The sequence below is a fragment of the Anser cygnoides genome, chromosome 3 (assembly GCF_040182565.1).
Source record: "Anser cygnoides isolate HZ-2024a breed goose chromosome 3, Taihu_goose_T2T_genome, whole genome shotgun sequence".
NCBI classification, from domain to species: domain Eukaryota; kingdom Metazoa; phylum Chordata; class Aves; order Anseriformes; family Anatidae; genus Anser; species Anser cygnoides.
This window is the reverse complement of record NC_089875.1, coordinates 115,457,624-115,485,157: the sequence shown is the minus strand read 5'-3', so window position 1 is coordinate 115,485,157 and position 27,534 is coordinate 115,457,624. Positions and strand designations below refer to the sequence as shown.

At 39.9% G+C, this 27,534-nt stretch overlaps 1 protein-coding gene and 1 long non-coding RNA gene across 2 annotated transcripts; one reads left to right on the top strand and one right to left on the bottom strand.

The window, feature by feature from the left end:
• On the top strand, nucleotides 1–17,426 carry LOC106044513 (WD repeat and coiled-coil-containing protein-like). The gene is made up of 3 exons (XM_013194566.3): nucleotides 1–4,088; nucleotides 12,576–12,696; nucleotides 16,273–17,426. Exons 1-3 carry the CDS (start codon nucleotides 2,172–2,174, stop codon nucleotides 16,437–16,439), a joined length of 2,205 nt encoding a protein of 734 aa, XP_013050020.3. The 5' UTR covers nucleotides 1–2,171; the 3' UTR covers nucleotides 16,440–17,426.
• On the bottom strand, nucleotides 12,720–21,621 carry LOC106044514 (uncharacterized). The gene is made up of 6 exons (XR_010830676.1): nucleotides 20,193–21,621; nucleotides 17,330–17,595; nucleotides 15,523–15,575; nucleotides 15,270–15,400; nucleotides 14,163–14,319; nucleotides 12,720–12,977 (listed from the first exon to the last, which is right to left on the bottom strand). It is a non-coding gene; the product is annotated as an uncharacterized lncRNA (long non-coding RNA).
• Nucleotides 21,622–27,534: the final 5,913 nt, after the last annotated feature.

Here is a 27,534-nt window from a genome sequence, read left to right as displayed (position 1 = left end):
AAAAAAGAAAAAAACAAAGAAAAGAAAATACAATCTTCCACGTGAGTAGTCCATGATCTCAAGATCTCTGCTTAGCTAGCAGAACACACATCCTCCTTAGTGAAACATTTTCAGAGCATTTCAGTCAATCCAGCTGCAACATAGTGCTGTTGGTTTTTTTTGTTGTTGTTGTTTGTTTTTTTTAATGATATTTTAAACACCATTCGGAATGTAGATGAGGTGGCTGTGCTAAAAAAAATAGCTTTATCAGTAAAATACTTCCAGAAGACAGTAAACCAGCTAAGTGGCCTTATTTTAAAGCAAAACAAAAATATCTTATACAGACTCTGCAATTTTGTGGAGATGCTGGGATTGTTTTTTAATGTAATCTGTTTCTTATAACTACTATGGGTGAAAAGCTGCCACTATATATGAAAGAATAATCCTGCAGCCACTTTAAGAAAGTGCCTGGTCAGAGTTCCTAGTGAGGCAGGCAGTGTGGCTTCTTAATGATGGCCTGGGCATTGGTGTCAGCAATCAGTAAGGTAAAAGCATGAAAAAACATGTTTTCACTGCACGCAGAGACAGAGACCAAAAATGTAGGAGTCTTGCATAAAAAAGGATCTTCTAACCTCTGTATTTAGCTTTTTTGCCTATTTTTTTTAATTTCAGTTTTTACCTATTCAAGTCATCACTGCTGGTTTGTCCTTGATGAAGATAAAATATTTTGATTTTGAACGCAGTCTTCATGAAATAAGCTACAAAAAGCAAGTAGCTGTGAATGAGACTACAGCATGATTAGTTTACATAAATTTGGGAGTTCTTTAGTGGTACTCACCATCCCCACTAAATACACCCGGGAAAAGGACATTAAGAAAATTCTTGCAGCCGTGATCCAACAAGAGGTCACCTTTTGCCAGGTGGAATTGTAACAATAGATAAATTGTAAATCAGCCAAAGATGCAGAATGTGTATAGTTACCTTAAACCTTTAACTGTGGTTATGACACCAATCATTTGAAACCCTTCTTTGCATAATGTGAAATAATTCACATTATTTTGTCACGAAAATCACAAAAGACAAGAGTTGCAACAAAGCAGAAGGGAATTGGCAGCAAACCCAGAACCACATAAAGACGCTGAGGATGGGATCCAGTTGCCTGTAAGCCTCTAACACCACTTTTGATGGTCTCGGGACTATTTAGGGACGGTCTGTGTGCTGCCAACTGCCACTCGGGGTGGCACTGCTCTTCTGTAAGCTTTGTGCCCTACCTGCCAGCCCCCCTTGGCTGTCCCAGGCATCCTAGGGCATTTCTAATAGCAATGGTTGCTTATCTCCGAGTACGGGATCTCACCCTGAACATTTATTTTCAGCAATACATTTTGGCTGCATGTTGAGGGAAGAGTCCTCACATATGGGTGGCTGGGAAGGCCAAGAAAGAAATCAATACGTGATTGTAGCTAGGAAATCCAACCCGGTAAAATGAACACTAATCAGCTGTCCTTGATTCTAGAATAGATATATATATTTAATTTCACCTTCCTTCATCTTCCTGTAATTACTAACAGAACAGAACAGGATTTCTTTTTTCTCCTTTCATTTCACAGCCACTTAGGGCCTTGTATCCCTGAAAGGCGCTGTCCATCAGAGATTGCAATCTGCCTTGCGCAGTTCGCGGATATATTTAAATCTTCTTTTACCCTTCAAAGGCTAGTTGAAAGAAGTGTTAGGTCATTATTTCAGGCTGTAGCTTAATACTTAGGTTTAACAGCATATGATCTCTCTCCAGCGTTCACCAAGGACCTTCATTCACTGAAGGTCAAGGTATTAAATGCTATTTTTAAACACACACCCAGCAGTGAAGAGTTAAAAATAGACTTCTACGAAAACGTACAGTAATTGGTTAAACCTTGTTAGCCATCACATGAAGATGATAACTCCTCCCAGGAAAAGACATAGCAAAAGCAGCTTTGACATGGATTTATACTTAGAAGAGCAGCTGCAGGCTTACTGGGAAGGCATTCACAATCTAGGCTCAGCGACAATTAGCAGAAAAAAAAAAAAAAAAGTTTGATTCTGCAAAGGAAGGGAATGAAATAAAAGATTTTTTTTTTTCATCATCATGGTCTGCAAGTGAATTCCATGGATTTTCTACTTTGGAACAATCACCAGTAGACAGAAAACCTAAAAAGATGGAGCTGGGAAAGGCAAAGCTGCTGAGAACTGGTCTCAATGCTTTATATCAAGCCATCCACCCCGTGCATGGAATCGCCTGGACAGATGGGAAGCAAGTGGTACTGACTGCCTTGTACTACCAGAACGGAGAGCTGAAGTTTGGAGACTCGAGTGTTGTCGGTCAGTTTGAACACGTGCATGGGCTTTACTGGGGCCCGTGTTGCTCTACAGAGACGCCAGCTCTGCTCGCTGTTCAGCACAAAAAGCACGTTAGCGTTTGGCAGCTGGGCTGCAGCACTGCCGAGAAGAACAAACCCTTGGTTTCTCAGACCTGTGAAATTGGTGAGCCGTTTCCACTGCTTTCCCAGGGCTGCGTGTGGCATCCAAAACAGGAGGTCTTGGCTGTGCTTACGAAGAGAGATGCTTCAGTCTTGCACGCTGTTCGTACGGACAATAGTAGGGTTAAGGCAGACATCAAAAGCAGTGGGCTTATTCACTGCGCTTGCTGGACTAAGGATGGCAATCGTTTGGTAATTGCTATAGGCAGTGCCCTGCATTCCTATATTTGGGATGATGCTCAGAAAACTCTAAATGTCTGCTCCTTTTGCCCCGTCTTCGACGTGGGAGGTTATATCTGTGCTATGGAAGCCACACTGGATTTCCAAATTGCTGTAGCTACTGAGCTTCCTTTAGATAACATCTGCGGTTTGAACGCGGGCATTATGTTTGATACGCCATCTGGCACCGAAACTGGTTCTTTAATCTCACAGTCTACGGTGTTTGGTGATGAGGAATACTCCATGGACCTGCGACGAAGGTCCACAGATTCAGACAGGTCAGGCACTGTCGATTCAATAGCTTCTTCTTCATCGGGTCCTGTAGATTTAACCCACATCCTTGCAAACCACCGGCGGTCTGATCCCGGTCCTCTCATTACTCTGAAACGCAAAGACTCTGCAACAATAAATGGCCAAGATTCTTCTTACCTGATCTTGGTGACTTTCGAGAGAAAGGTAACCACCACCAGAAAAGTCAACATCCCAGGTATTCTGGTTCCTGACATAATGGCTTTTGACCTTCGAGCTCAGATTGTGGCAGTAGCCTCTAATACTTCTAACATTGTTTTGGTGTATTCAGTGACCTCTTCCTGCATGCCCCATATTCAACAAATCCAGCTGGAAAAAAATGAAAGACCAAAGGGCCTGTGCTTTTTGACCGATAAGCTCCTGTTGATTCTCATCGGGAAGCAAAAGTTCCCCGAGCCTAACGTCATTCCCTCTTCGAGTTCAGACAGGTACGTAATGCGTCTGATGACCAAAGAACTGATGCTGGAAGAAGATTCCTCAGCACTACCAGACACTAAGCAACATATGCTTTATAGCTTTGTATCCTCTGTGAACATACCTGGAAAAAGGAAGTTCTTTGAAAATCTTGCCATGGAAGACCAAGCTCCAAGCAGGGAGCTGTTAATACCAAGAAGCACAGTTATTCAGTCTCCTAGTGGCAGGAGAAGACTCATTGAAGAAGTGAAGAGCCCTAGTTATGAGCAGAGTTCTTCCTCAAGTTTTAGTGACCTGGATGAGAAAAAGCTCCCAGGTGATGCCTCCGTTGCCTTGGAAAATTTGGATGCTGAACCTATCAATCGTTCAATAGCTCTTCTTGGTTTTGGAACACCTGCCAGGCCTTCCAGTAGACCAGCTTCCCCTAAAGTACAGTTCAGTGTGATCCAAGAAACATCGAGCTCTAAAAATAACAATTTGCCAAGTGAAAGAGGAATGAGTCACATATCTAGAAATTTAGAGAGACTTTGCGGCAGCTTCAATGAGTTACAGCTGAGTCTTTCTGAAATAACAGACCTTGCTAAAAATGGGAGAAGGGTATCTTTAGCCTATCCGTGTTCACAGGAACCGCCGGTTGTTCATATCACGTATCAGGTAATTTTTTCATCAACTTACAAATATGGTGATAAGCCACTGAACTTTAAAACAATGTTTTATTTATATAGCTTTAGATCAATAGGATGCAGTTTAATTCTTACCAACCCATGAGAAATGTAACCTGCAGTTGGCATCAAGCTTAATTTAAAATGGTATTTTGTCATTGAAATAAGAACTAAGGATAACATGGATTTAGAGGATACTTCATGTGGGAGATCTGTGTGTATTCTTTGCAAAACTTCTAAGCAAAAGTGTCTTGGATATTAGCTGATTTTGTGGGCATCTATCAAATAAGGACAAAGCCATGTGGTTACATGTACAAAAAGGTTTGTGTGTTAGTTTAGTGTAGAGATGAGCCTATGAGCAGCCATCAGTAGACATCCCCAACAGAAACCTAATAAATTCAAACCTGAGCTCAAATCCAAAGTTTGAAGGTAGCTAGACTCTCATGAAGGCTGAAACAAAGTACTGAATACCAGCTTATGGAAAATTCATGTGGGAATGATACAAAGCCGACTTATTTCTACTTTAATGTCTCACTGTTAATCTTTATACAACCGGACATAATCAATTTGCAAAAAGTATTATCACTTCAAATTTTCAGAAAAAATATCTGTCAGTATGCAATTATCATTTTGTTAAATAATTAGATGAATGTCAAATCACCATGTTCCTATCCCACCCTTATTTTAGCAAAATTCCTGCTGGCTTCAATAAGAATTTCAGCCAGGGAACATAGGCTGTGCAATTATTTCTTGTGTTTATTCTTAGTATTATTACCAGTAATACTGATATTATACTGATAATACTTTTGTCATCCTGATTCTATTGGCGTCGCTGCTAGAACTGGGGTTCCTTTCAGGATGTCGATGCCAGTTGCAAATGCATTATCTGTTGCAAGATAAGCAGAATCAAGTCAAGTAATACATTAATTTCATAATGCTGCTGCTGCAGTATGTATTTCTTAGACAAATTTGACTCGTTGTACAATAACAACCTCCTTTTATTTGAAAGGGATCCATACAGATATTTAAGCACCCCTCCTTAAACACTCATTAAGGGAATCGTGACTCGATTTAAACATATTCATTAATTGTTAACAATTGTTTACTTGGCATTTTAGCAGATTATGGTATGCTAAGTACACTGGGTAAAAGCAAAGCTTTTGGTCTGAATTAGTCAATAATTTAACTTGAATATATTATACAAATTCTGGTAAAAAGTTTTCTATTTTAAATAATTTAGGAATTTATTTACCAAGAAGCAATATCTTCTGTTCCCCAGCATGTTCAAATTAATTCTTATTTTTTAATATAAATCAACTTCTTTATTTAACAAGTAGTCCCATCTCTCTGATTCAATTGGATTAACCTTTCCAAAGAGAAGTTCTGATCGTGACACTTAACATTAATCTAAGATCTGAAGTCACCATGCACGTTGGCTTACCCAAGCAGTAAGAATTAATTTTCCTGATTTCTTCTTTGTGAATAAATAACAATAATAATAAAGAAATAAAACTAGTGTGTCTAAAATATTGCCAAAGTAACTAGATTTAAAAAGGAAGTCTCTTATTTATCTAAACAGGTTAATTTCACATTGAGTCAGCAGAAAGCCCCTCTAGTACTACACTATAATGACTCAGAAAGTGCCACTTGCTGTCTTCCCTACACATTGATCTTCTGGGTAAGTCTCACATGTAATGTCTCGAGTAGTTCAGCCCCTCTTCTGAAATCTAACAGCATCACATAATGATGCCAAAAATTAATGAAAAATAGACTGATGGCAAAAGGCCTCCAGACAGACGGGGAAATATTTGCTTTATAGGCAGCTAATAATTTTCTCAGAAAATAGTTCTTTTGATTAGTTTGGACTCAGACATCTGAACCTCGCTCCTTCTGCAGGAGCTGAGGAGCGCCCTGCGAGCTCAGGGACCAGCTGGGCTATGGGCTCCAGCCAGGCTCTCTGTTCACTGTGCAGAAAGTCAGGAAATAGCTTTATTGCCTTGTAAATAAATATCAGCCTGTGGAAAACATTCTAAACTTCAGGAGCTGCAGTCCAGTCAATAATATGGCCATTATCTGTCAACTTTTTGGGTCAGGTGTTTGTGCAACCCCCAGCGCAGCAGAGGCTCGATCTTGATTGAGAAATTTTACTGTAAAGTAGAATGAGCAGTACTACATAGCCATACACATTAAAAACAAAGTTTAAACCATTATAGATAAAAATATAGCAATAATTAACAGGCAATGACGAACACTGCTGTGCAGCAGCATTATTGACGTACATAAAGGTTCCAGTTGTGCTTAGAAAACCATAATATAAACCAGAATGCACATTGCTTAATAATTCAGAAAGTCTGCTTACTAAATAGTCTTCAAAATCTTTATTCTGTTAGTGCCAGCCTGCCCACAACTTCTCTGAAGTCACGTCCATGCGGCAATACCAGAATTTATATTCTGTGTAGCCCACAGCCATAAAAGAAAAACATGATCACTCACACTTCGGAAATGTCACTGCACTATCACTTGTGTAATAGCATCCAGCCACCAGAGGTGATTTGATCATTCAACCCTGAAAAGCAAATATTATTGCTCTTTCATCACATACAGACTTGTGATTCAGGCTAGTGTGGGAGGGCAGACAGACAGACGCAATAAGAAGATATTATTTAACAAGGGGAAAAAATAAAAGAGAGAGAGAGATGAAGATCTGCCACAGATTTGTTTCTGTTTCATCTTGCAAAAAGATGCTTTTATCATCCATTTCCCCCAGAAAAGAAACAGCTGCAGAATATTTAAACTAGCCTCATTCAAAAGCTAATTAGAGTGGAAATAAAGGCAATCTGGATTTGGAAATAATGGCATTTAGGGAAATCTCTCCAGGAGGAACAAGGTTCTTCTTAATCTGAAGACTGTCTTAAGAACTCCTACGTTTTGCTCACAAGCAGTATCATGTCAAAAATCTACATCCCTGAAAGCATATATTGCCTGATTAAACAGGAAATAAATATCTTTTCAGCAATTAGTCAACAGGATTTCCTTATTTCCTTTCCTTAACATTCACCAATAATTAGAGACAAGACAATTTGTACTTTTGTAGTATCTTCCTACAGTTCACTATGGGAAACTTTATTGCCAAGGTCAGCTACAAAATAAACAACTTTTACACAGAGCTGGGAGATGAATTGAAGGGATCCAAACACACGGCAATAAATTTGCTGATCCAAATACGTGCAGTAGAGATAAAGAAGGGAGGGGGTGACAGTAAAATGAGCAAAGAGATAAGGAGAAAGCAGGCTGCAGTGATCAGCTGTGATAAGACCACGAACCTTCTGGAAATCCAAAGGGTAATTTTGACTCGAGTCGAGCAATAGAAAGAAAGCCATGAAAATGATGGAAGAGGAAGGCGTTATGACCGCTCCCTGAAGTAAGAAACTAGTCAGCCAGCCTGAAGTTTAGAAGGAAGAGATTTAGGATGACCATAAAAGACCTGCAGTAGTCAAGAGAAGGGGTGATTAATACATGGATAGCATTTTGAGCAAAGGTTGAGGAATCTGTTAAGAACAAATTCTGACGACAGTGTTGTGAAGGTGACCAGCAGCAGGCAAGTAGGGTTTGTTGTGGAGATGTAACACCTTTCATTAGGCCAGATCATTTGGGTGTCAGAGACATAGACAAATGTAATGCCAAGAATGAAGCCAGGCTTTTGTACTGTGCAAAGCAAGTAGAGGTTTGAGTAAGCAAACAAACAAAAATCCCAAACAAAGATCAAGGAGGATGACAAAGGGCATGCCTTAGATGACAAGGCACCTGCAACATTAGTTGCAGAACTATGAACAGGGAGCCAAGAGCAGAGAAATGCTAGCATCACATCACACATGTCCTTCTGCGTGCTATAAATGCAAACTGAGCTGGATTTAAGCACCCCTGAGCACCCCTGAGCACCTCAAATCTCTTCTAATTCAAATATTTTACAGGCTTACTCTTCCCTGACAGGTTAATTAGGGTTGCAGCTGGAACGTCCCACATAAGGCCATGTGAAGATGCTGAGCTATTGAGAGCTCCACCAACATAAAACCACGATCCGCCAGAAATCAAACCGGGATCCCAGAAGCAGAAGTCAGGGCAGGAGAGGGAAGCAGCACGGGCTGCCAAACCTCACTGGCGGTACCCGTGGCAATGCTGCATGAGGCTGTGACGGAGCCCTCTGAGTGTCGGAAATCATAGTTCTCCTTCCTCTTCAGTGCTCCTCCGTAGCCACCGAGCTCTCTTTTTGTTGTCTTCTTGGTCAGATCCCCCATGTCTATATAATTCACCATTTTTTTGGCATCCCACACAATGAGTGTGGGGGCAAGGCAAAAGTGAGCTGACTAATAGGGATCGGGGTTTCGGAACTGAAATTATCACTGAAGCACAACTCAAAGAGCTGAAATCAAGGGTTTAAGAAAAGAAAACACAGTTCTAGGCAACTGCAGCCCTTATTTGTCTTGCAGTGCACAGATGTGACTAACCTGATACCTTTCCTTTGTAAAGAAGAGATTATTAACACAAAGGATAGGAAGAGTATTTAAAATACTTGTAGTTCAGTACAGCACTCGAAATCGTGCCACGGGGGAAATTACTTGTTCAACTGCAAGATTAATACTGGGATTGGGATTAATAGAAGAAATATAAGATGGTTAAAAAATTAGCTGGAAAGAGGATAGCAAACAGTTATTAATATATATATTTAAAAAAAAAAAGGAAGAAATTTTCTAGTGGATTTCACATGATTGGTCTTCAGGCCAATCTTAAAGTTTCATTAATAACTTGATGAGATATGCCAATAAAATCTGCTTATGGCATAAAGTCCAGAGTATTTTCAATAAAGGATCAGGATATCACACCTGTAATTTAATGACCTTCCCATCTAGAATAAGAAACATGGATTGAAATGAACTCATATGAAGTGCATAGTGGAAATTCCAGGATAAACAGCAGGATTTTCTGCTATAAACTACATTCATTAGCTGGAAACAACTGAGGAAGACAAAGGCTTGCACGTGTTAAGTGACTGCAAGATGACAATGAATTAGGAAAACGACACATTTATGGAAAAACCAAGGCTATGGATGCATCGGTGAGGTGCATACAACAAGAAATGCAGTCGGGGGCAACACAGATGTGAGGCCTTATCTGGGACAGTTTCCATTTCTAGACATCCACGTGCAGGAAAGACGCATTCAAACTGCAATCAGTTACTAACCCAGGGGTAGTAAAAATGTTGTTGGTTGGAGTATATCCTGATTTACGTCACTGTTTCATCAGTCGTTGAATTTAAGCTCAGGAGGACGATCTCAGCATCCAGGTAACTGTAGGCAGCGCATTCGGAAATAAAAGACAAGAAGTGAAAAGGATCAAGAGGCAGGACTAGCTGGCTGCTCAGTGGGAATCAAAAAAGTTAGAAGAGACGTGCTTGTTTATTGTCTGTTTTTATGGTGTATAGCACCTAATCCAGGAGCCTTTTTTTGCCTCAGTCAATGATTTTCTTTGTGCTCCAAACCATGAGTTTTGAAAGACAAATTGTCAACAGTGCGACTGGCTGGCTGCAGCCCAGGAGATCCTTTGTAGGCTATAAAATGGTCAAGGGGCAGGCTGACACAGCTGAAGGAAAGCAATTCTTGAATCGATGGTTTGTTTCTGTTGGATTTTTGTAGAGGGAGGGCTGGACCTGACAGACTACAGGAGTTTGGCTGCAGAAACTTTATCTGAAAATATCCACTCAAGTATGGGAAAATACAGTTGTTTATTCTGTGATTAATGTGTTCTTAGTCCACCAATAAACTTTGGTTTAAAATAACACAACCAACAATAAGAGCTTTTAATATGAAAATTAATATGAAATCCTCTGGCTTCTGTTGGAGATAAACAGCAACACAGCAAAACATACATATTTTAGGAAGTGGTGGATTAAATTAAAATTTGACTAGAAAATGGTCCTTTGTTCAACACATGCAAATGGCAAGTACTAAGGTGAGTGAATCTCTCAAGGTCAATCTCTGTGTAATGGTTTGATCTATAAAAAGGGAATAAAAAGAGTTACCTACCTCTCAAAAGAGCATGAAGTTAATTCAGTTAATGTAGGTGATGTGAGTGAACATATTCCTCAAAGAGGAACATTATCGTTACTTAAACCCACCATTAAACAAAAAGAGGCTAAATAATTAGAAGCTCGAAACTGAACGATCCTGGACCTGACTGAACTTGTCAGCAGAAAAAAATAAAATGTAAATGTGATCAAGTTTGTCATTATAAACAGAAGTATACAACAAAGAGAGAACAGCTAATGTGAATGCTCACAAGTGATGAAAGACAAACACCTCTGAAACTTAAGCTTTGAGGTCTGTACTTGAAAAGCTGTAAAACCATGGGTTTTACAAGAGATGCCATGTAGTTTTTTATACACAAAAATGTTTTCAACTTCTAATACCCATTAAAATTGTAACTTTAAAGGCTAAGTAGGAAACAAACTAGAACAAAGTCATCCTAAATATACATTTCCATTCAGTGGATTTCAAGTCGACAGAGACATTGCTAGATCGTTTTCTGATTATTCTTGAGTTGAAGCATATCTACATGAAAAAAAAAGGAATGGCTTGGGTCAAGGCAATGTACCTGTCTCAGTTGACATCTACCTTTTTTAATAATCCATTAACTGAGTTACAGGTTCGAATAAACTCTGGTATTTCAGCCTGAGATCAAGGAAATGAAGTGGTTTTCAGATGTTCTAACCCACAACACGCAGCAGGCAAATAGCACCTTGGGAACGTAAATGCCAAGCTGACAGTTCAGCCCACTGAGTTTTAAGTATGTTTAGGTTCAAAAGAATATGGTACTTCGTAATTTGAAGTGACCTAAAAGTGACAGTTCTCTTATATAGTTATAGCTGTAATAAGAAGCTACTCTAGGTTTATGACTAAGAAAATGATATTTCTTTGACTAAGGATTCTTTCGGTATTTCCCCATTAATTGCACAACAACAAATTTCTGGCTGTTTTGAACAGGGAAAGAGATGAGAAAACCTTCTCATCATCAAGTTGGGGGGAGTTTTTAATGGAAAGATATTTTTTACAGTTCTTACATCTTCTATCAATCATAATACATAAATAAAAAACAATCTGATAAAACAAACAAACAAACAAACAAAAACAATACTTTATCTGCATGGCCAAATTAAGGTAGAGCTTGGTAGACATTCTGACTTGCAGAGTTCAGTGTTGTTGCATGCGAGCATACATACCACGTACAGAAAAATTGAAGTGACTGGTTTAGAAAAGTTGTTGCACAGCAAAAAAGCACGTGTTCACTGGGAGAGTCAAAAGACAGCACATTTAGAAATGAAAAGACAACAATTAAAAGAGATTTATTTAGTCAAATGTCAGATTACCAAGTACAGAAATAGAAGATGCAGTTGGGAATTTATTCAAACATAATTTTATGTCAGAAAGGAAGATGCAAGGGTAGGAAGTAGACACAGACAGGATAGGACTAGAAAAGAAGTTAGCACAGACAGCTTCTTTTCAAGATGTTTTAAAACATTAACTTGGATCCCTTCTAAATGTACAACATGGAATGGTTTTATGGTCACTGTGAGAGTTTTCATGTTAAGATTGACTTTCAAAAGATATCAGATGGGAAATTGCAAATGCAAATACGTATTCATTCCATAACAAATGGAATGAATTAACTCCACTGACAACATTAACAATATTGTTTTGTGGTCCTTGCACTTTGTAGTAACCTGAATGGCAGAACACAACGGTGCCAATTCTCAAGACCAGCTAAACTTCATGAGTGCCACCTTGAGTATGCCATGTTTATATTCAAAAGCATATTTTTTAGCGAATGTTAGAGCACTAAATCCATATATTCCCTCTTTATCAAGACCAGCCTTATGATTCCCAAGCTACCTTGCTACAACAGCTTTTCAGAGAGACTGTCTCTATGCACAGGCTCTCTCCAATTCTCTGTGCCAGAAATGGGGGGGTTTACTGGGGCGGAATAGCTGAACAATGAGTATCGAAACACCCACGCATACAAAGCAAACTGAACAGAGTACTCAGTTGCTTTGGTAGCACAAGACTTAAGCAACTTCCTTGTAGGCATGAAATACTCCCTTCCACTGAACTGACCCTTGAGCCAGAAAGACCCAATGGCCACAGGAACACGTGGCCTAATGTGTTTTATATGAAGGGGTGATGCAGTTTGTGCCACGTAAGCACAGAAAGCAAAAGCCAAAGAGGCATACACCTCTTTCCGTGGGACTCTGTGCCTCAAATTGCACTGCATGATTGTGCCATCTCTAAACTGTAGCAATGACAGAGAAAGGAAAAGCAAAATAATGAAAGAATTGAAAAGAGTGAGAGCAGGGGAATGGTTAAAAGGATTCAGGTAAAACAGCTAAGCCTTTAACAAGATCTTTTCTTTTACATACATGCATTTGAAGAAATGTTTTTCAAATGGAGCAGTTACTGAAGAAACAAAAGATGTTCTCCTCTGTGATGGCAAGATCCATTTGAATTTAGTCCAGCAGCTGTTTGATCTGCCCATTATTGAAATGAAACATGGTATGTTCTTTTTATTTCTGGTATCTGGTTTCAACTGAGATTTTTAGTGTAAATGAGGCATTTGTGGTAATTACCCCATGCTGTAGCAAATGGAGATAGCTAAATTCACTTAAATGCTAAGTAATTGCAGAACTACCTATTACCAGAGTAATACATTGGATGCCTTTGCAGAGGAAGGCTGAGAAAATAATCAGTCCACTGTGTTATCTGGAAGTAGAAATGCTTCCTTCCGAGCCCTTTTGGCATTCTGCCTTGTCCATCTTCACAAGCGTGCCCCACACCTGACAATAAAGAGTAGGCTGGAGGAAAAGTCATTCTCAGAACATGATATAGATGTATTGTGCAGCATTTGGGATTATTTTATTCTAAGATAAACAGCAATGCTCAATGTTCTAATTTGCCAATCCTACATTTCTAACACCACTGATTAATCTGTAAAGACAGAAGTGGCCAGGGAAACCTAGGCCCCGACTGGTCTCTGAATTACCTTATCCCTGTCCATGTCCGCTAGCTTTTCAGCAATACGCAGACTGCTTTCTCATACCCATTTCTCTACAATGCTTCTGATGGCTTTCTGCATCGCAGCCTTATTATATAATGATCTTATGGTACACAGTAGTTGGCCATAATTGTGATCTCCTTGCATTGTTTCCGCACTGAGGGATCCACAAATAACTTTGTCTTGGCCCTTGTCTTAGCCCCTGGCAGGCTGAGACGCACTGGCTTAATCAGTAGACAGTTTTATGAGAAATTAATTTGACTTTTGGTGAAATCAAAATGAAAAAGGACAGTGGTAATGTTATAATGTTCTAAATAATGACAGTTGCATACCAGACTCATACATAACAGGCTAACTGATGAAACAGGCTACATATGTGCCACAGCCCAGGGAAGCTGCCTATATCCCAGGCACATTGGGATATTTCAGTTTTTCCCTGGCCGACAATAGTTGTTCCAGCAGATAATATGGATATGCAGGATATGCAGATAATAAAGATATGTTTGTATTTTTGTCAGGAATTTCTCTTGCCTGTACAGTGCAGTAGAGGCACACATAAAGCCCTCCACGTGCTGCAGAGACCGGAGTTATTTCCCAGCAGGCTTCTGCGACAGCACACTGTAGCTTTGCAGGGCTAGGAGGACATCGTTTTTGGCTTGTACTTCCAGTTCTTGATTTTGGAAACAAATACCCATAACAAACAACGAGGTTTACAATTCAGTATGAAAACAATAAATAATGGGCCAGAGAAAACATATTTTCTGCTCTATGGAATGGTTGAATATTTAGTTTGCAGAACTCTGCTCTTCAATTTCATCCATCAGACTTGGGAGATATCAAAAAACCGTCTCAGAATCGTCCTAACATGCCCCCTACCCGTATAGTGCGCTGCTTGGCATTTCACAAATTGAGTCTGTTTGTTGACAGCAAGAAGAAAGACTGAATGAAGAATCCTTCTAAAACTCACCAAAATCCTGCAAAATTATCAGGTTCCGGGCAGAGGTAGTTATGCAGCTCTTTTTGCAGTTATGACCAGTTGAGGTTTATATTCCTAAATCTTTCCTTTGCCACAAGGCATGAATATTAAGTTTGATGTTTAAAAATATCACTCCCATCCTTTAATGCTGTATAATTAAAGGGGACATAATGAAAAGTGTGCTTGTACTGCAGTGATAGCCCAGCATTTTCTAACTATGAACCTAAAATTGAATGTATTGAAAAAAAAAAATCTTATAACTGCAGACCACATTCATACCCCCACAGCAAGGCTATTAGGATCGTAAGAGTTATACGAGCAATGAACTTGGCCTCATCGTGTGTGCATTAAGCCCAGGACCGTAATACCATTACCTGGACTAAATATAGCCTGCCATATAGCGCCGCGGTATTAGCACACACAAGTCTCTCTTTTCTGCAGGTCATCGTACCAATAATTGTGCGTAGCAGAAGGGAATTACATTCAGCACAAGGTTTTTCTGCCTTCAGTGTATTCTGGGGCATATACTTCGAAGCAATGTTACCAATTGCACAGAGAATTTCAAATATTTCAATGAGTGGAAATAAAAAGTCTTAGGAGTATGACAAAAGAGTATGCTTTATCAATTTGACCAATAATATAACTATCAACTCAGACAGCAGAGTTTCCACTTCTAGGCCCACGGTTTACAGAATCTGAAGACTGTCCAGAATTAGAAAGAAAGTATTAAGAGTAGATTAAAGATTCACGGTTTGGAATGACAATCTCCTTATGATGTAACAGGTGACATGACAACTTGGAATAGTGTCGCAGGCCAGGGAGGTGCTCTGTTAATAGTACATGGGAGATTTGCTTTGTCCAGTAACATGGCTTGTTACAGTTGACAAAAATTAAGCATGGTTTCCCATTCCTTTTTTCCATTTTCCTTTTCAACATGGCTTTTCAAAACACAATCTTAACTCCCCAAATTATAAATTTGAACAATAAAATATAACAAGGCTTTCTTTACCTCTGATCCCAGCCAATGTCACTGCTCAGTAATGACAGGATCATACGCTCTAAGAAAATGTATGACACAAGGGCTCCCACAATGCTTACCAGCTGCTACAGTGTGTTTTCTTCTGTTTTTTTCTTTCCACAAAATGTCAAATCAAACAAAAGACAAACAGAAAATTCACTATTTTCTGTAACAGCTGTAATATCCAGTCCAACAGGAAAGAGATGAATCACTAGAAAAAAAAGAAAAAAGTATATATAGCTTCATTTGCAAGCTAACTTTCAAAGGAAGGTAAAAAACAAAGTGTAGGAGGCTACATTTATTTTCTGCTTCTGTGTAATACAGAAAATGAACCTGAATGATTTTGATGTCTTTGTCGTTTGATCTTGCCTCCTTTTTTTTCTTTCCTAAAAGGAAACAGATTTAAAATGTCATTCAGATTCTGTTTATTCTCTTCTTTATGAAAAGATTTGATTAAAAATTGAAGGACAATAAATTTTATTATATCAGCTTTTGTAAATCAGCTTTTTAAAATCATGATATCTTCTGGAAACCATCTTCAAGGTGCAACGTGTTCCATTTGCTGTATGACTTTGTAAGCATACTGAGCAATCTTGGCTTAAAGAAGGACATGGAAATCCCAAATTCCCTGTAAAACCAACACAGCACAATAATTTTCTTTACGAAATTTTCAGGTTTTGATGATCTCTTCATCATTTGGGAACAGCAGATGAGCAAAAGGGATAAGCAGAAGTAGATGTCACTGGAACAAAAGTTGGCATGGAAAGGCTGGCCGAGTTTTCAGAAAATGGAGATACGGTTTATCAGAAGTAACAAAGAGATGCTTGGTTTTTCAACTTAACTTAAATAAGGGGTAAAATACCTCAGAACTCTCAAAACCTTTTATTTAGCCTCCTTTTGTATTTACACAAAAGTGTGTTTAGCAGGGACTGCCAGATCTTAATGTCATTAACATAACAAGGTTTTAGCGTACATAAGGGAAGCCTGCTCCGCTCACGTGCTGGATGAATTCTTAAAACATGTTTGTGCATTTTATGTAACCAGAGCCGTACGCTCATTTTCTTTTTTGCTTCATTTTTGTAGGCTCTTCTTGGATTGTGCTCACTGCAGACAAGGACGGCTTTGTGCCATTAATATTCAAAGCAGCACAAGAGATAATCATAAGGGATGGAACTGACAGTTCAGAAGTCTGTGGAGGGCACTCCTACAAAAAGGGCAGTCTAATGCAACCACCCAGCAGAGTGACATAATTTCTCAACAAAACCCACTAATGATCCTTTTTTTTTTTCTGGAGCAATGCAAAGATGTTCTGCAGTGTCAGAAACTGAACGACTAGAAAGCTGTCTTCACTACTTGCAATATATTTTAACTGTAAAATCTGTGATATGGTTACACAATAGCTAAGTCCTAGGGTTGGTCGGACCCTTATGATTTCTTCTGAAGGATCAGACCTAGCCTGAAGTTTATCAGCGCTGTTGTTATTCATGGCTGCCAGGGGACTGGAGGAGAGACTAGTTCCTAATTGTGGTAAGAATGTTCTGGGAGAAACAACATTATGCTAAAAATCATGCAGTAAAAACAAGTCTGGCTAATACGGGAGTACAGACACCACAAAAGCAACTAAATGCTTTTTGTTGCATGAGAAAATGCAATTAAAGAGCATTTATGTTGAGGAAAACTGGGAAGCGAAATAAGAAAGGAAAGCACTTTTAGGCTCTCTTTGCCGTTCCAGTGGGTCCCATGGAAACCTGCAATGTTTTCAAAAATGCATAATTCTAACACGAAAACGTTCAACTACTAAAATGGCTGCATCGCTGTCTCACTGTCTTACACAGCATGTAGATTTATATGGGCACACGGAAGAGAAAGAAAAAAGCCTTGCCAGGTAAATTAAGGATCAAAGACGCTGAATGCAAATTTCATTCGGCTACATGCAGATGCCTACACCGAACTTGCCACCTAGACTCCTGTAGGATCATAAAACCAAAAAGCACTCCTACAGCAGATCACTCGTGTCCGACTGTAGATTTCTAAAAGTGATCGTGGCAAACCATCCCTATTCAGTCAGTAACTAAGTGCCTATTCCATTCCTCTGACTGCAAAGCGCGCTGGTGTGACTGGTCTGAATGCAGACACTTACACTTAGCCAGATGAAGCTCACCCTCAGAGACAAGGGGTAACACCAACACATCTGAGGAGCAGACAGACAGATTCATGGAAATTCAGCCATCACGACGACGGTGACAGAAGTAACAGAGGAACTGAGTGAACTTCCAAGGGAACTCCCAGTCTTCTCGTCCTCTAAATGCCATGAGATGAGTAAAGTGTTGTGAGCAGCCATGTGGGTGAGGCGTAGCACCTCCTACCGCTGCACAGGCCCCCGCAGAAAACACGGCAAGGTTCATCCTGTACAATCAGGGAAACATAAGAGATGAGGTGAGACTTATTTAATCTACTATTAAGACTTATTTTTCACTCTATGTGTTTTGGGTCTTGTTAGTGCTCCTGGTGAGTCTTTCTTCCCTCCTGGGAACCATGTCAAGCCTCACAGTGCACAGGCACGCTAAAATCCAGGTATAATACCTCACCCCGTACCAGTCCTGGATCAGTAAGGCAGATCTATGATCTGAAAGCACTTAATGGGATTGGGAAGTTTGGCACAAGTGTCACCCCAGTGATGCAGCCAGCAATCACAATAGGAACAGAATAATTCAATTCACTGATATAAATAATGTCCTTTCACGCAAGTGTCTTCCCAGAGACAAAGAAATCATCTTTCTAACAAGGCGGCAAGCACAGGTACACAATGGAGCTCGGTATATTTGTCCTAATATTTCCTTATATTTCTAAATAATGTAATGCACTTTGAAGGAGCAAAAGACACTTCACCAACACCCTCATGTATCACAATGATTTTCTGGTATTTAAAATACTTAAGTATTTTGTTATTACTTAGGAATACTTAGGGGGGGAATACCCCCCTTAAGTAATTCCTCCCCCCTAAGTACTGTGGCCAAGTAAAATAAAAAATAATTATAATTAACTAGAAATGGCGGAAGGATATATTTTATAGGAATATCTAGGATAAACTAAAGGAAGAATTAAAGGAAATTTTCCTGACAAATACTGTCTTCGAAGGGAAATGGTGGTAGTCCCACACTTTGGTCCACTTAATGTGAGCCTACTGAAATACAAAAAATATGTTGCACAGTACCGACCTGCACTGCAGACATACGAAATCAAAGACATAGAGGACTGAGCCTAACAGGCTGATAACACACCAAGACACTTCCGTCTGTACTGCATAGCTTCTTTGAGTTCTTGATATACGTTATTCAAAAGGACTTCCTTGTTGCCAGAAGAATCATGCTTCACGAGCTCCTGCTCCACCTTTTGTCATCTCCATGCCTTAGTGCCATTGCACTAAAGGGGAATTCCCAAACAGTAAATAATTCCCAAAGGGAGAATTCTAGAAGGTGAAAATCTCACCTAATAAAATCAGCGAGTATGTGCATTAAAGAAGCCTCAGAACTTGTAATTATCACGAGACATTTCACTGTCAGCCTGTCACACTACCATTTTAATTTTTCATGTGCTACTTTTCTATAAAACCATCGATCTGACTGTTGAGAAGACCAGGAGTGAAAGGAGCTTCCACGCCCGAATGACTGCCAAGTTTCACTTGGTTCAGAGGAGCTAAAAGGAGGCAAATAAACTTTCAGATGACAAAACAATTAGTTTCAGGGAATAGCTCTAAAAGCTGGCTGTAAAATTCGGAAACTTAGTTCTGTGATGCTTAACGAACTTTCGGATTTGTAATACTTTGGTGACATTTTTTACTCTTGCTTTATGATTCAAAGGTTACTGAACCTATGTGGGACCTAATCTGTCTGAAGGTGCTATCATTATCCAGCACAATTACTCTGGTAACAAATGAGGACCCTGGTTCATCTTTTTGTACACTTACAAATTTATAGGAAGGCTCAGGAAAAATGTTCTATATGATCAATTAAAAATTAATGCTGTTAAAAACCAGCACTACCCTCCATGCTTATGAACACACATCACACACATATAACTCCGTTTGAAAATAAGTGTTTAACTCATATACATTCGATTAAAAATGAACAACTCCTAAATGAAGGAAGATTTGTTTCCAGTTAATGATTTAGGGGTCCGGTGCAGAACTATTTTATATAGTGTCTATCACAGGGCTATAAAGTTAAAATTGAAAGTAATAAAAGCACTGGAAGAAGTGCTGAAGAGATTTATGCAAAGCAAAGGATAAATTTTCAGCTTTGGTTTGGATGGGGAACAGATGGGGAATCAGTGAAGTGAAGAGATATAAGGCTGTTCTATTAAGCACAAGCTGTACAGAAGATTTTTGCACAAACAATGAAAAAGGCATGTGGCAAGATAAAAAGAGCTTGTACTAAGTGAGTTGAGCAGACAGTAGGCTGTGAAAAGGAGAAAAGCACAAACTGGGAAGCATTCACCTTCCTCCAGCAGGGCTGTTTCATAAACAGGGGCCAAAATCGGTCAGTTTAGAAAAAGTGGAGTTGTTCAGGTCACCTAAATTTCATGAAGGTGCTGAGTCCCTCTTTTAGGCTCCTTCTTTCAGCAGCAGAGAGGACAGGCTCCTCCAGAAGAATAATGAGCGTACCTGTGCGAGGTTCCTGTCTAGAGTCACCCTGGAGGGAAGGCTGCCTTTCATAATTAAAACAGAGGAAAGCTAGGGAGACGAGGAGCTTAAATGAGAAGTCAAAGCATAACGGTTACACTCAGTATGCCGTACCAGTGGCACTCAGAACTCTTAATGGCATACCAGCTCCTCCAAAACATTACCCCTGTGGGGAATAAACAACATACCAGAAAGTCTGAATTTCCATTTTAATTGCTCTGCATTTTTATCCAGCACATTTAAATGCATCCTAGTGCATTTTAGGACTTATTATATCTTTACTTAAAAGCACAATCTGCTTCAAATTAACGTTGAAACTCACCTTACGTTTCCCATAACTTTGCTGTTAAGCACGCGGCGTCTATTTTAGTCTTCCTGGCTTCTTGTATGGCCTCCCTGCTTGGGGAAACTGCTGAGAGCAGAAATGTTATATCCCAGGTAGGTTCTCCTCTTCTTGGGTTTTGAAAACAGCATTGCAAAAACGATAATAAAACAATATACAAATTGAATGTAACAAAATCAAAGTAAACTGAACGTTTGTTAGCCAGCACATGATGCTGACTGCACAATGAAATATTGCTTTGAAATTCTTGATGGTAACTAAAAACTAAGAGATCACTGCAGGAAGTTTATAAGGTGAACTCCGCACGACCCTCAACTCGTTCTTTCCCTTTTGTCCTTTACTATTACTGAAGATCTATGTACCCTGGAAGAAATCTCCAGAATACTATCATCTATACTCAGGCTAAAAACCTCAAGTATAAATTTCCTGTAATTTACTTTTAATCATTTGGACAGCATAAATCAAGCCTAAAACCCTTTTCCTTATTTCTGATTTTTATCTGCGCTTTCTCAGCTTGGACAATGAACATACTTTTAGCCTGTCTTAAGAGAAAACTTCAAGCATTGGACCAATATCCCTTTCTAAGACATAGACCAAGATTCCTTCTCTCTAACCCAAAACAGTGCTTATTTTTCCTAAATAAATCTTGGCAGACAGTTTATCTAACTTGTTCTTTAAAAAAAAACAACAACCCACCGTTTAGTACCAGATTGCCATTACGAAACAGGTCAGTCCTTCAGTCCTTGACTCCTGTGACCTAACTTTAAAGCCAAGCGAGGTAAGTCCCACAGGTTATGCAACACAGAATCATAGAATCACTAGGGTTGGAAATGCCCTCCAGGATCACCTGGTCCAACCACCCCCCTACCCCCAATGTCACCCACTAAACCACGTCCCTAAGCACCACGTCCAACCTCTCCTTGAACACCCCCAGGGACGGTGACTCCACCACCTCCCTGGGCAACCCGTCCCAATGCCTGACTGCTCTTTCTGAGAAGAAATGTCTCCTCATTTCCAACCTGGACCTCCCCTGGCGTCCCACACAATAGAATTTAACGTATGTATTAGCATTATATATGTTAATATTCACAATATAGGTTAATATATCTGTTAATTAGTTACTATTATGGCTTCAGCTTTCTGCCAGACTGAGGCAATTTTACAATCTCTGTGTTAAATGCAAATTCACTTGCCTGAGCTTCAGTACGTCCCTGCTGGTGCTATTATCTAAGGGACAAGCAGAGGACTGCCAGTATCTCCCTGCTAATGCCATTTGGGTACCTCTCATCTGGATTTCGAAAGCTCTCACTGCGATTTGCCCCCTGTTTGCAGGGAGCCAGCGCTGTCCTTGACCTTCACCTTTTGTTTCCCCCGCTATTATTTGCCCCGTACGTGCCACCAGGCAGGTGTGATCAGATGTTTGTGCCTAAGCCCAGTACTGGCACAGAAAGACGTCCTGCACAGGAGGTACATTCTCAGCGCTGCACAGACCTGCCGCTTAAAACCATCAGGAGTCGACAACCTCTGTCCTTTGGCAAGGATTCATCAGCAGCGGGCACCGCGATATCCTAACAGAGAAGGGAGCACGCAGCCAGGAAAGCAGGACATCTACAGAGCACAGCGTGATACTACAAAGGAATAAAAAAGAACCAAAACTCCAGAAAAGTAATGAAGCCAAACTCCAGACAAATGCAAACTTAGCTGACTTTAGAGGCAACAGCCATTTCCTTCACATCAAACATATTTAATACATTTCATAAATATAAAAGGCAGTACTGGTAGATAATGGGACAGTCTGTCAACATTATTTTTAAAAATTAGTACAAAATACATTAAAATGAAATAATTATGGCAGTGAAAAAAATATTCTGCCACATAAGAAAAGTTCGAGTATCCTAGCTGAAATTTAGTTGTGGGATACTACGGGCAAGCTTTCCGAAGCAATGCTGGTGAAAGGCTTTTCCACCCACCACGGCACCCCGTTCACTCCTGCTCCCATCCTGCAGCAACCGGGTGGAAGTGTGGGGAGCCAAAGCTGTAAACGGCTAAAAAACCTACCAAAACTCTTCTAAAATGGATCATTGCCCTGGTCAGCTCACAGCTGAGCTGCATGGCTGTGCCAGCACCGTGGAGAAGACATCACAATACTTACACCACACAAATGAATTAGCAATGTGCCCACTGCTATCATACCTTTTACCCCGCAGTGAACCCCAAGTCTCTGTAATCACCAACAAATTTATTTTGAGCACCTCAGTGCATTTTACAAAAAGGTTGATTGCGTTCCTTGACATTTTACTAACAGAGATAGCACAACCAACAATTAACCCAGATAAAAATGAACTGGTTACAATTTGATTTCTAAATGTGATGCAAATTGTTTTCCTTGTTATTCTTTCCTCAGAAAACTATTTCACCAAAAAATAAGGCAAAAGAAGTGTAATCAAAATACTAGCTCTGTTACTGTCAAGATTTCTTTCAGTTGAATGCAAACAATTCACGATTTCACACTCTGTAAATATTCCTACACTCCTGAAGCCTGCATACAGCTGTCATGTCTGTTTCCACCTCTACCTTTCCTAACATTTTATTTAGAAATCAGTGACAGTTATCAACACGAAATGCAGCCCCGCTGATCGTCCTTGATACGGTTACTTCAAAACACTTGTACCTGTTAATAGCACTAAGAGAACTGCCTGATGGGAGTGTGCCTGGAAAGCAGGATTCAGCTACGAAGAAGCAAGATGAAAGCAGTGCTTTCGCAGATTAGTTACTTAAAAGCAGAATAGAAACACAACAGTGGAAGGTAGAAGAGCCTAGGACTGAATTGGTTACTGCCACAGGAGAGGGTTCTCACCCCAAGACTGGCAAAGAAGGAGAAAACGTCCCTCTAGGTCTGGTAATGCAAGTGAAAGGAAGATCCAGGTGCCCACTAGAAAGATTAAAACGAACAAATCCCTTCTACATGATGTTGTTAAATACCTGTAAGGGTACGATTTGTTTATTAGTGTGGTTCTGGACTAACCACAGGTCCAAAATTGTGTAATTTAGAGGAAAATATTATTTGTTCTGATGAAGTACACTGGAAAATATCCTTGGAAAGATTATTCTAAAGGAACTTTGTCATATTAAAAATCCTTATTTAAAAATAGCTGTTTCAACCAAATCAGTTTTGAAAATGAAAGGCTCTCATCAAAAGGCCGTCCAATTTTTTCATCAAAAGGCCTTTTTTGATACACATTGTTTTGCTTTTGCATGTTATTTATGGTCCACAACAGTAGCAGCTGCTTCAGCAGACGTGGCATGGTAGCTACTGGTAATTCCCACTCCCTTTGTCGCTGTCTTAATCCCCAAAATTGTCACTGATCTTTGCCATACCTCAAAGGCCGGAGCCACAAGGAACTCCCTGCAAGTCCTTCCCCTATAGAGCAGAGACATTCGATGTTGCCTGCATTATGGAAATACCGTGAGCCCTCCTGGCTTGACTCAGCCAGGCGGAACAGACGAGTTACTCCTGTGTCTTGCACTCTGTGATCCTGTTCGCAGACCTTGCAGTGCTGTCTGCTTTCCTGTAACAGTACGGTATTGATTCAGGCTTAGGTCATTTTCCACAAAACTGCTCATCTTTTATTATCTTTGTTACTAATCATCTCCCCAAAGTACGAAGAAAACCCAAAACACTTTTACCGTAATGGCAAAAAGCAGATAAAACCCATGCACATTTAACTACTGATCCTAGGCTTCACCACATCCCGTTTTAGGGGACTGAATTACATGACAGTGCCTCACTAAGCCTTCCCATTAAGAAATGCTATGATGACATCTTCTTGCTTGTTCACTAGTGTCCTGGATTAAACAGAATTTTTTTTAATATTATGCTTATGAAGTTAACAGCAAGTATCTTCAAATTATTCTTTCCCTTTATTATGTTCTTTGAATACGAAAATATTCAATAAATGCAAAGACAAAATCTACAGAGCATCTAAATGACACTACAGCATGTCTCCCCATCACACCTATTTCGTCTTCTGCCACTCTTTACCAGGTGTGCATAACTCTTATTTCTGACCGTCCTATATTTTTACTAATATTGTGTCTCAAACTAACTTGAAAAGCAGATGCCAAAATGATACGGTAAATTAAATCACGAGAACACCAAGCTCTTCTCACTGCAGGGACTGCAGATTTGTGAAACTTGTGAAAACTTGTGAAATTTGTGAAATTTGTTCGGTGTTTAAGGAGAAGCCTGACTTAATGCAAGTGTGTATTTTTAAAAGACAAAATGTGTGCTTCGAATAAGCATGACCATTGGAAATTATTGCTATCATTTCATCTTCTTAAACACTTTTCCCTGTGTAATTTCATTGCCCTGCTTTTACCTTATATATGTCTCCTAAGGGTTTTCGTATCCCTGCAGTAACAGAGGTGCCATATATATAAAAACAAATAGCTTGAAAAAAGAAGGAAGAAGGAAGGAAGGAAGGAAGGAAGGAAGGAAGGAAGGAAGGAAGGAAGGAAGGAAGGAAGGAAGGAAGGAAGGAAGGAAGGAAGGAAGGAAGGAAGGAAAAGAAGGAAGGAAGGAAGGAAGGAAGGAAGGAAGGAAGGAAGGAAGGAAGGAAGGAAGGAAGGAAGGAAGGAAGGAAGGAAGGAAGGAATTTTCATGCTGCTCTACAACACAAACTAACCAGCCTGTGGCTATGAAAATCAGACATACACTGTTGGGCAGGGAAATAAACATCTAGATATTACAATAATTACCTACATACCACCCTGGCACTCTGGTAGGCAGAGACGAATCTATTTCGATCAAGATACTACACAAGTGATCATATTTTACAGATTTACAAATGTATACAAGTTTTTCTGATACCTTTGGTTCATCTGTAGACCCTAGTTAATATTTAATTCGTATATTTATAAGCAAATTTACATGATTAAAATGAAAGTCTCTGAAAATACTTGATCATATAATTCTAGGCACAGAAAGAAAAAGTAACTGTTTAACGTGAAATTATCTCCTGATGCATTTTTAAATGCGGTCTCTCCACCTGATAAAACAAGTTAGACAAAAAAGTGCCAAATCATTACTCTCTCAAGAATACCATTACCGTCAGGAACTCAGTTCCTTCAGCAGGCTGTTGCTGTCTGGTATAGCCCTCTGGTGGCCCAGCTCTGCCTTAACCACCAGGGAACAGAGCAGCTGCCAGCTCTCTGGTGCCAGGCACTGATGGAAATACTAAATGGCCACACTCGCTGCTGAAACCTGCCCCCAAAAGTCTTCTTATTCATGGGTGGCCTGGCAGCACTTTCCAACTTCATCACCATCAATCGATCAAAACCACAGTATCACTAATGCTATAGGAGGTGCACCTTTTTGTCACCCTTCTTTATTTGGTGTCGATAGGGAAATGATTGAAAACACAGGTCTGTCTTATCCTGGCAATGCACAGGACCAAGCAACCCCAGGCACTTCACAGTGCCAGTAGCTGATGTAATACAGCGCTGAGTGTCTCGGCACATACAGTCCTACAGAAAGAAGGGAGCTGAACTGGAAAACGACCCCCCTTGCAACCCTTACCAACCCACAAGAGGGAGTAGAAACTTTTAGCGCTTGTAACTGCACGTGTGCTTCCTGGGGCTAAAAGAACAAGAGCAAATAAAATAACTGTCATTGCCATCTCTCAAGCAGGGCTTAGCTCTGCTCACCTCTGAGAAGCGTAACATACCAAGAACCTAACCTCGAGAGTGCACAGGGAACATAAGTGCATAGTGAATATAAGAGTAGGTTTTTGCAGGAACGAAATCATTTTTCAGATTTCCTTTTCAGTTCCAGGTTAGTTTGGGATTGTTCTCGCTCCAGTGGTGAGCATTCTGTACTCTGACTGCTGTTAATGTGCTCTCTGTCAAAGAAGAGGGAACACAGAGAAGAGATGTGAAAATCGTGTTTGTTCACTTTCTGATTAATTCTCACATATCTGAGAATAAGTATTTGTCAAGCAACACAGAAAAGCTGTCATTTGTGTCCTCTGCTTTCTGAACTAAAATGTAACTTTATAAATCTATTAATCATCTCAAACCTGGTTTTATTTTGTTGTTGGTTTTGGTTGGTTGGTTGTTTTGTTTATAGCACCTCACAGCGTCAAGGGCCTGAAGCTGGCAGAAAGACCCTTTCTTTTAAAAAATACAGCAGTTCAAACAAATCCTATTTTCTACCACTCGCTATCCAGAAGTCTCATGGCCACTTCTCCTTTGCTGGACAATTTTCTGAAGGAAGCTGGAAGTGAAATTTCTATATGAGTGGCATGAATTTCTCTTCCATGACCCTTTCCCACTATAATCAGATAAGAGAAGAGTTCTTATGCACTGCAGTCTTCTTGAGCCCTCTATCCTATAATCCAGCATCTTACAGGTACCCTGTCAGGTAGAAAACAGTCAAATTAGTGTTTTCTGTTTGTTTGTTTGTTTGTTTGTTTGTTTTGACAGACAATACCTGGAATTTTACCTTGTAACCAATAGTCTGTCATAGATCCAAAGATGCCCTCACCTTTAGTGCAAACTAGACCATTGAATTTCATATTCATACATTGAACTCCAAAATTTGTCTGTGACTACGGAGGAATTTGCATTTAGCTAAAAAATATGTCCCAGAAAGTCGCCACATTTTGACTTAAAGATGAAAGTGGAAAACTGATGCTTTCTGTTAGTAGTTTGCTCCAGAGGTCAATCACACTGACAGCTGTGTCCTGCTTGAGTTGATCCATGGGCTCTTTTGTTAAACCTTTCTGCACTAACTCAAAAAAAGAAAAATAATAATATACATATATAGATAGACAAGTAGAATCATAGAATCATTAGGGTTGGAAAAGACCTCCAAGATCATCTGGTCCAACGCACTAGGTCCAACCTTCCCTTGAACACCCCCAGGGACGGTGACTCCACCACCTCCCTGGGCAACCCGTCCCAATGCCTGACTGCTCTTTCTGAGAAGAAATGTCTCCTCATTTCCAACCTAAATCTCCCCTGACACAACTTGAGGCCATTCCCTCTAGTCCTATCACTAGGTACCTGTGAGAAGAGGCCGACCCCCAGCTCCCCACACCTTCCTTTCAGGTAGTTGCAGAGAGCCATAAGGCCTCCCCTGAGCCTCCTCATGCACTAGTCTTTTTCTTTCTTTCTTTTTTTTTTTTTTTTTTTTTTTTTTACATTTGAGCTTTTTTGTACGTTTGACCTCACGTTCATTTTGAGTATTTTGTTCACACCCTGAACCAATTTGACAGCTCTTTAATGCACCTTTTCCAGTACTTCAACATCCTGTCATGGG

Coding starts and splice junctions, on each gene's coding strand:
- LOC106044513 (XM_013194566.3), top strand. CDS start 2,172: ATGGAGCTGGGAAAGGCAAAGCTGCTGAGAACTGGTCTCAATGCTTTA. Junction 4,089..12,575: donor TTGTTCATATCACGTATCAG/GTAATTTTTTCA, acceptor ATGCATTTGAAG/AAATGTTTTTCAAATGGAGC. Junction 12,697..16,272: donor CATTATTGAAATGAAACATG/GTATGTTCTTTT, acceptor TCATTTTTGTAG/GCTCTTCTTGGATTGTGCTC.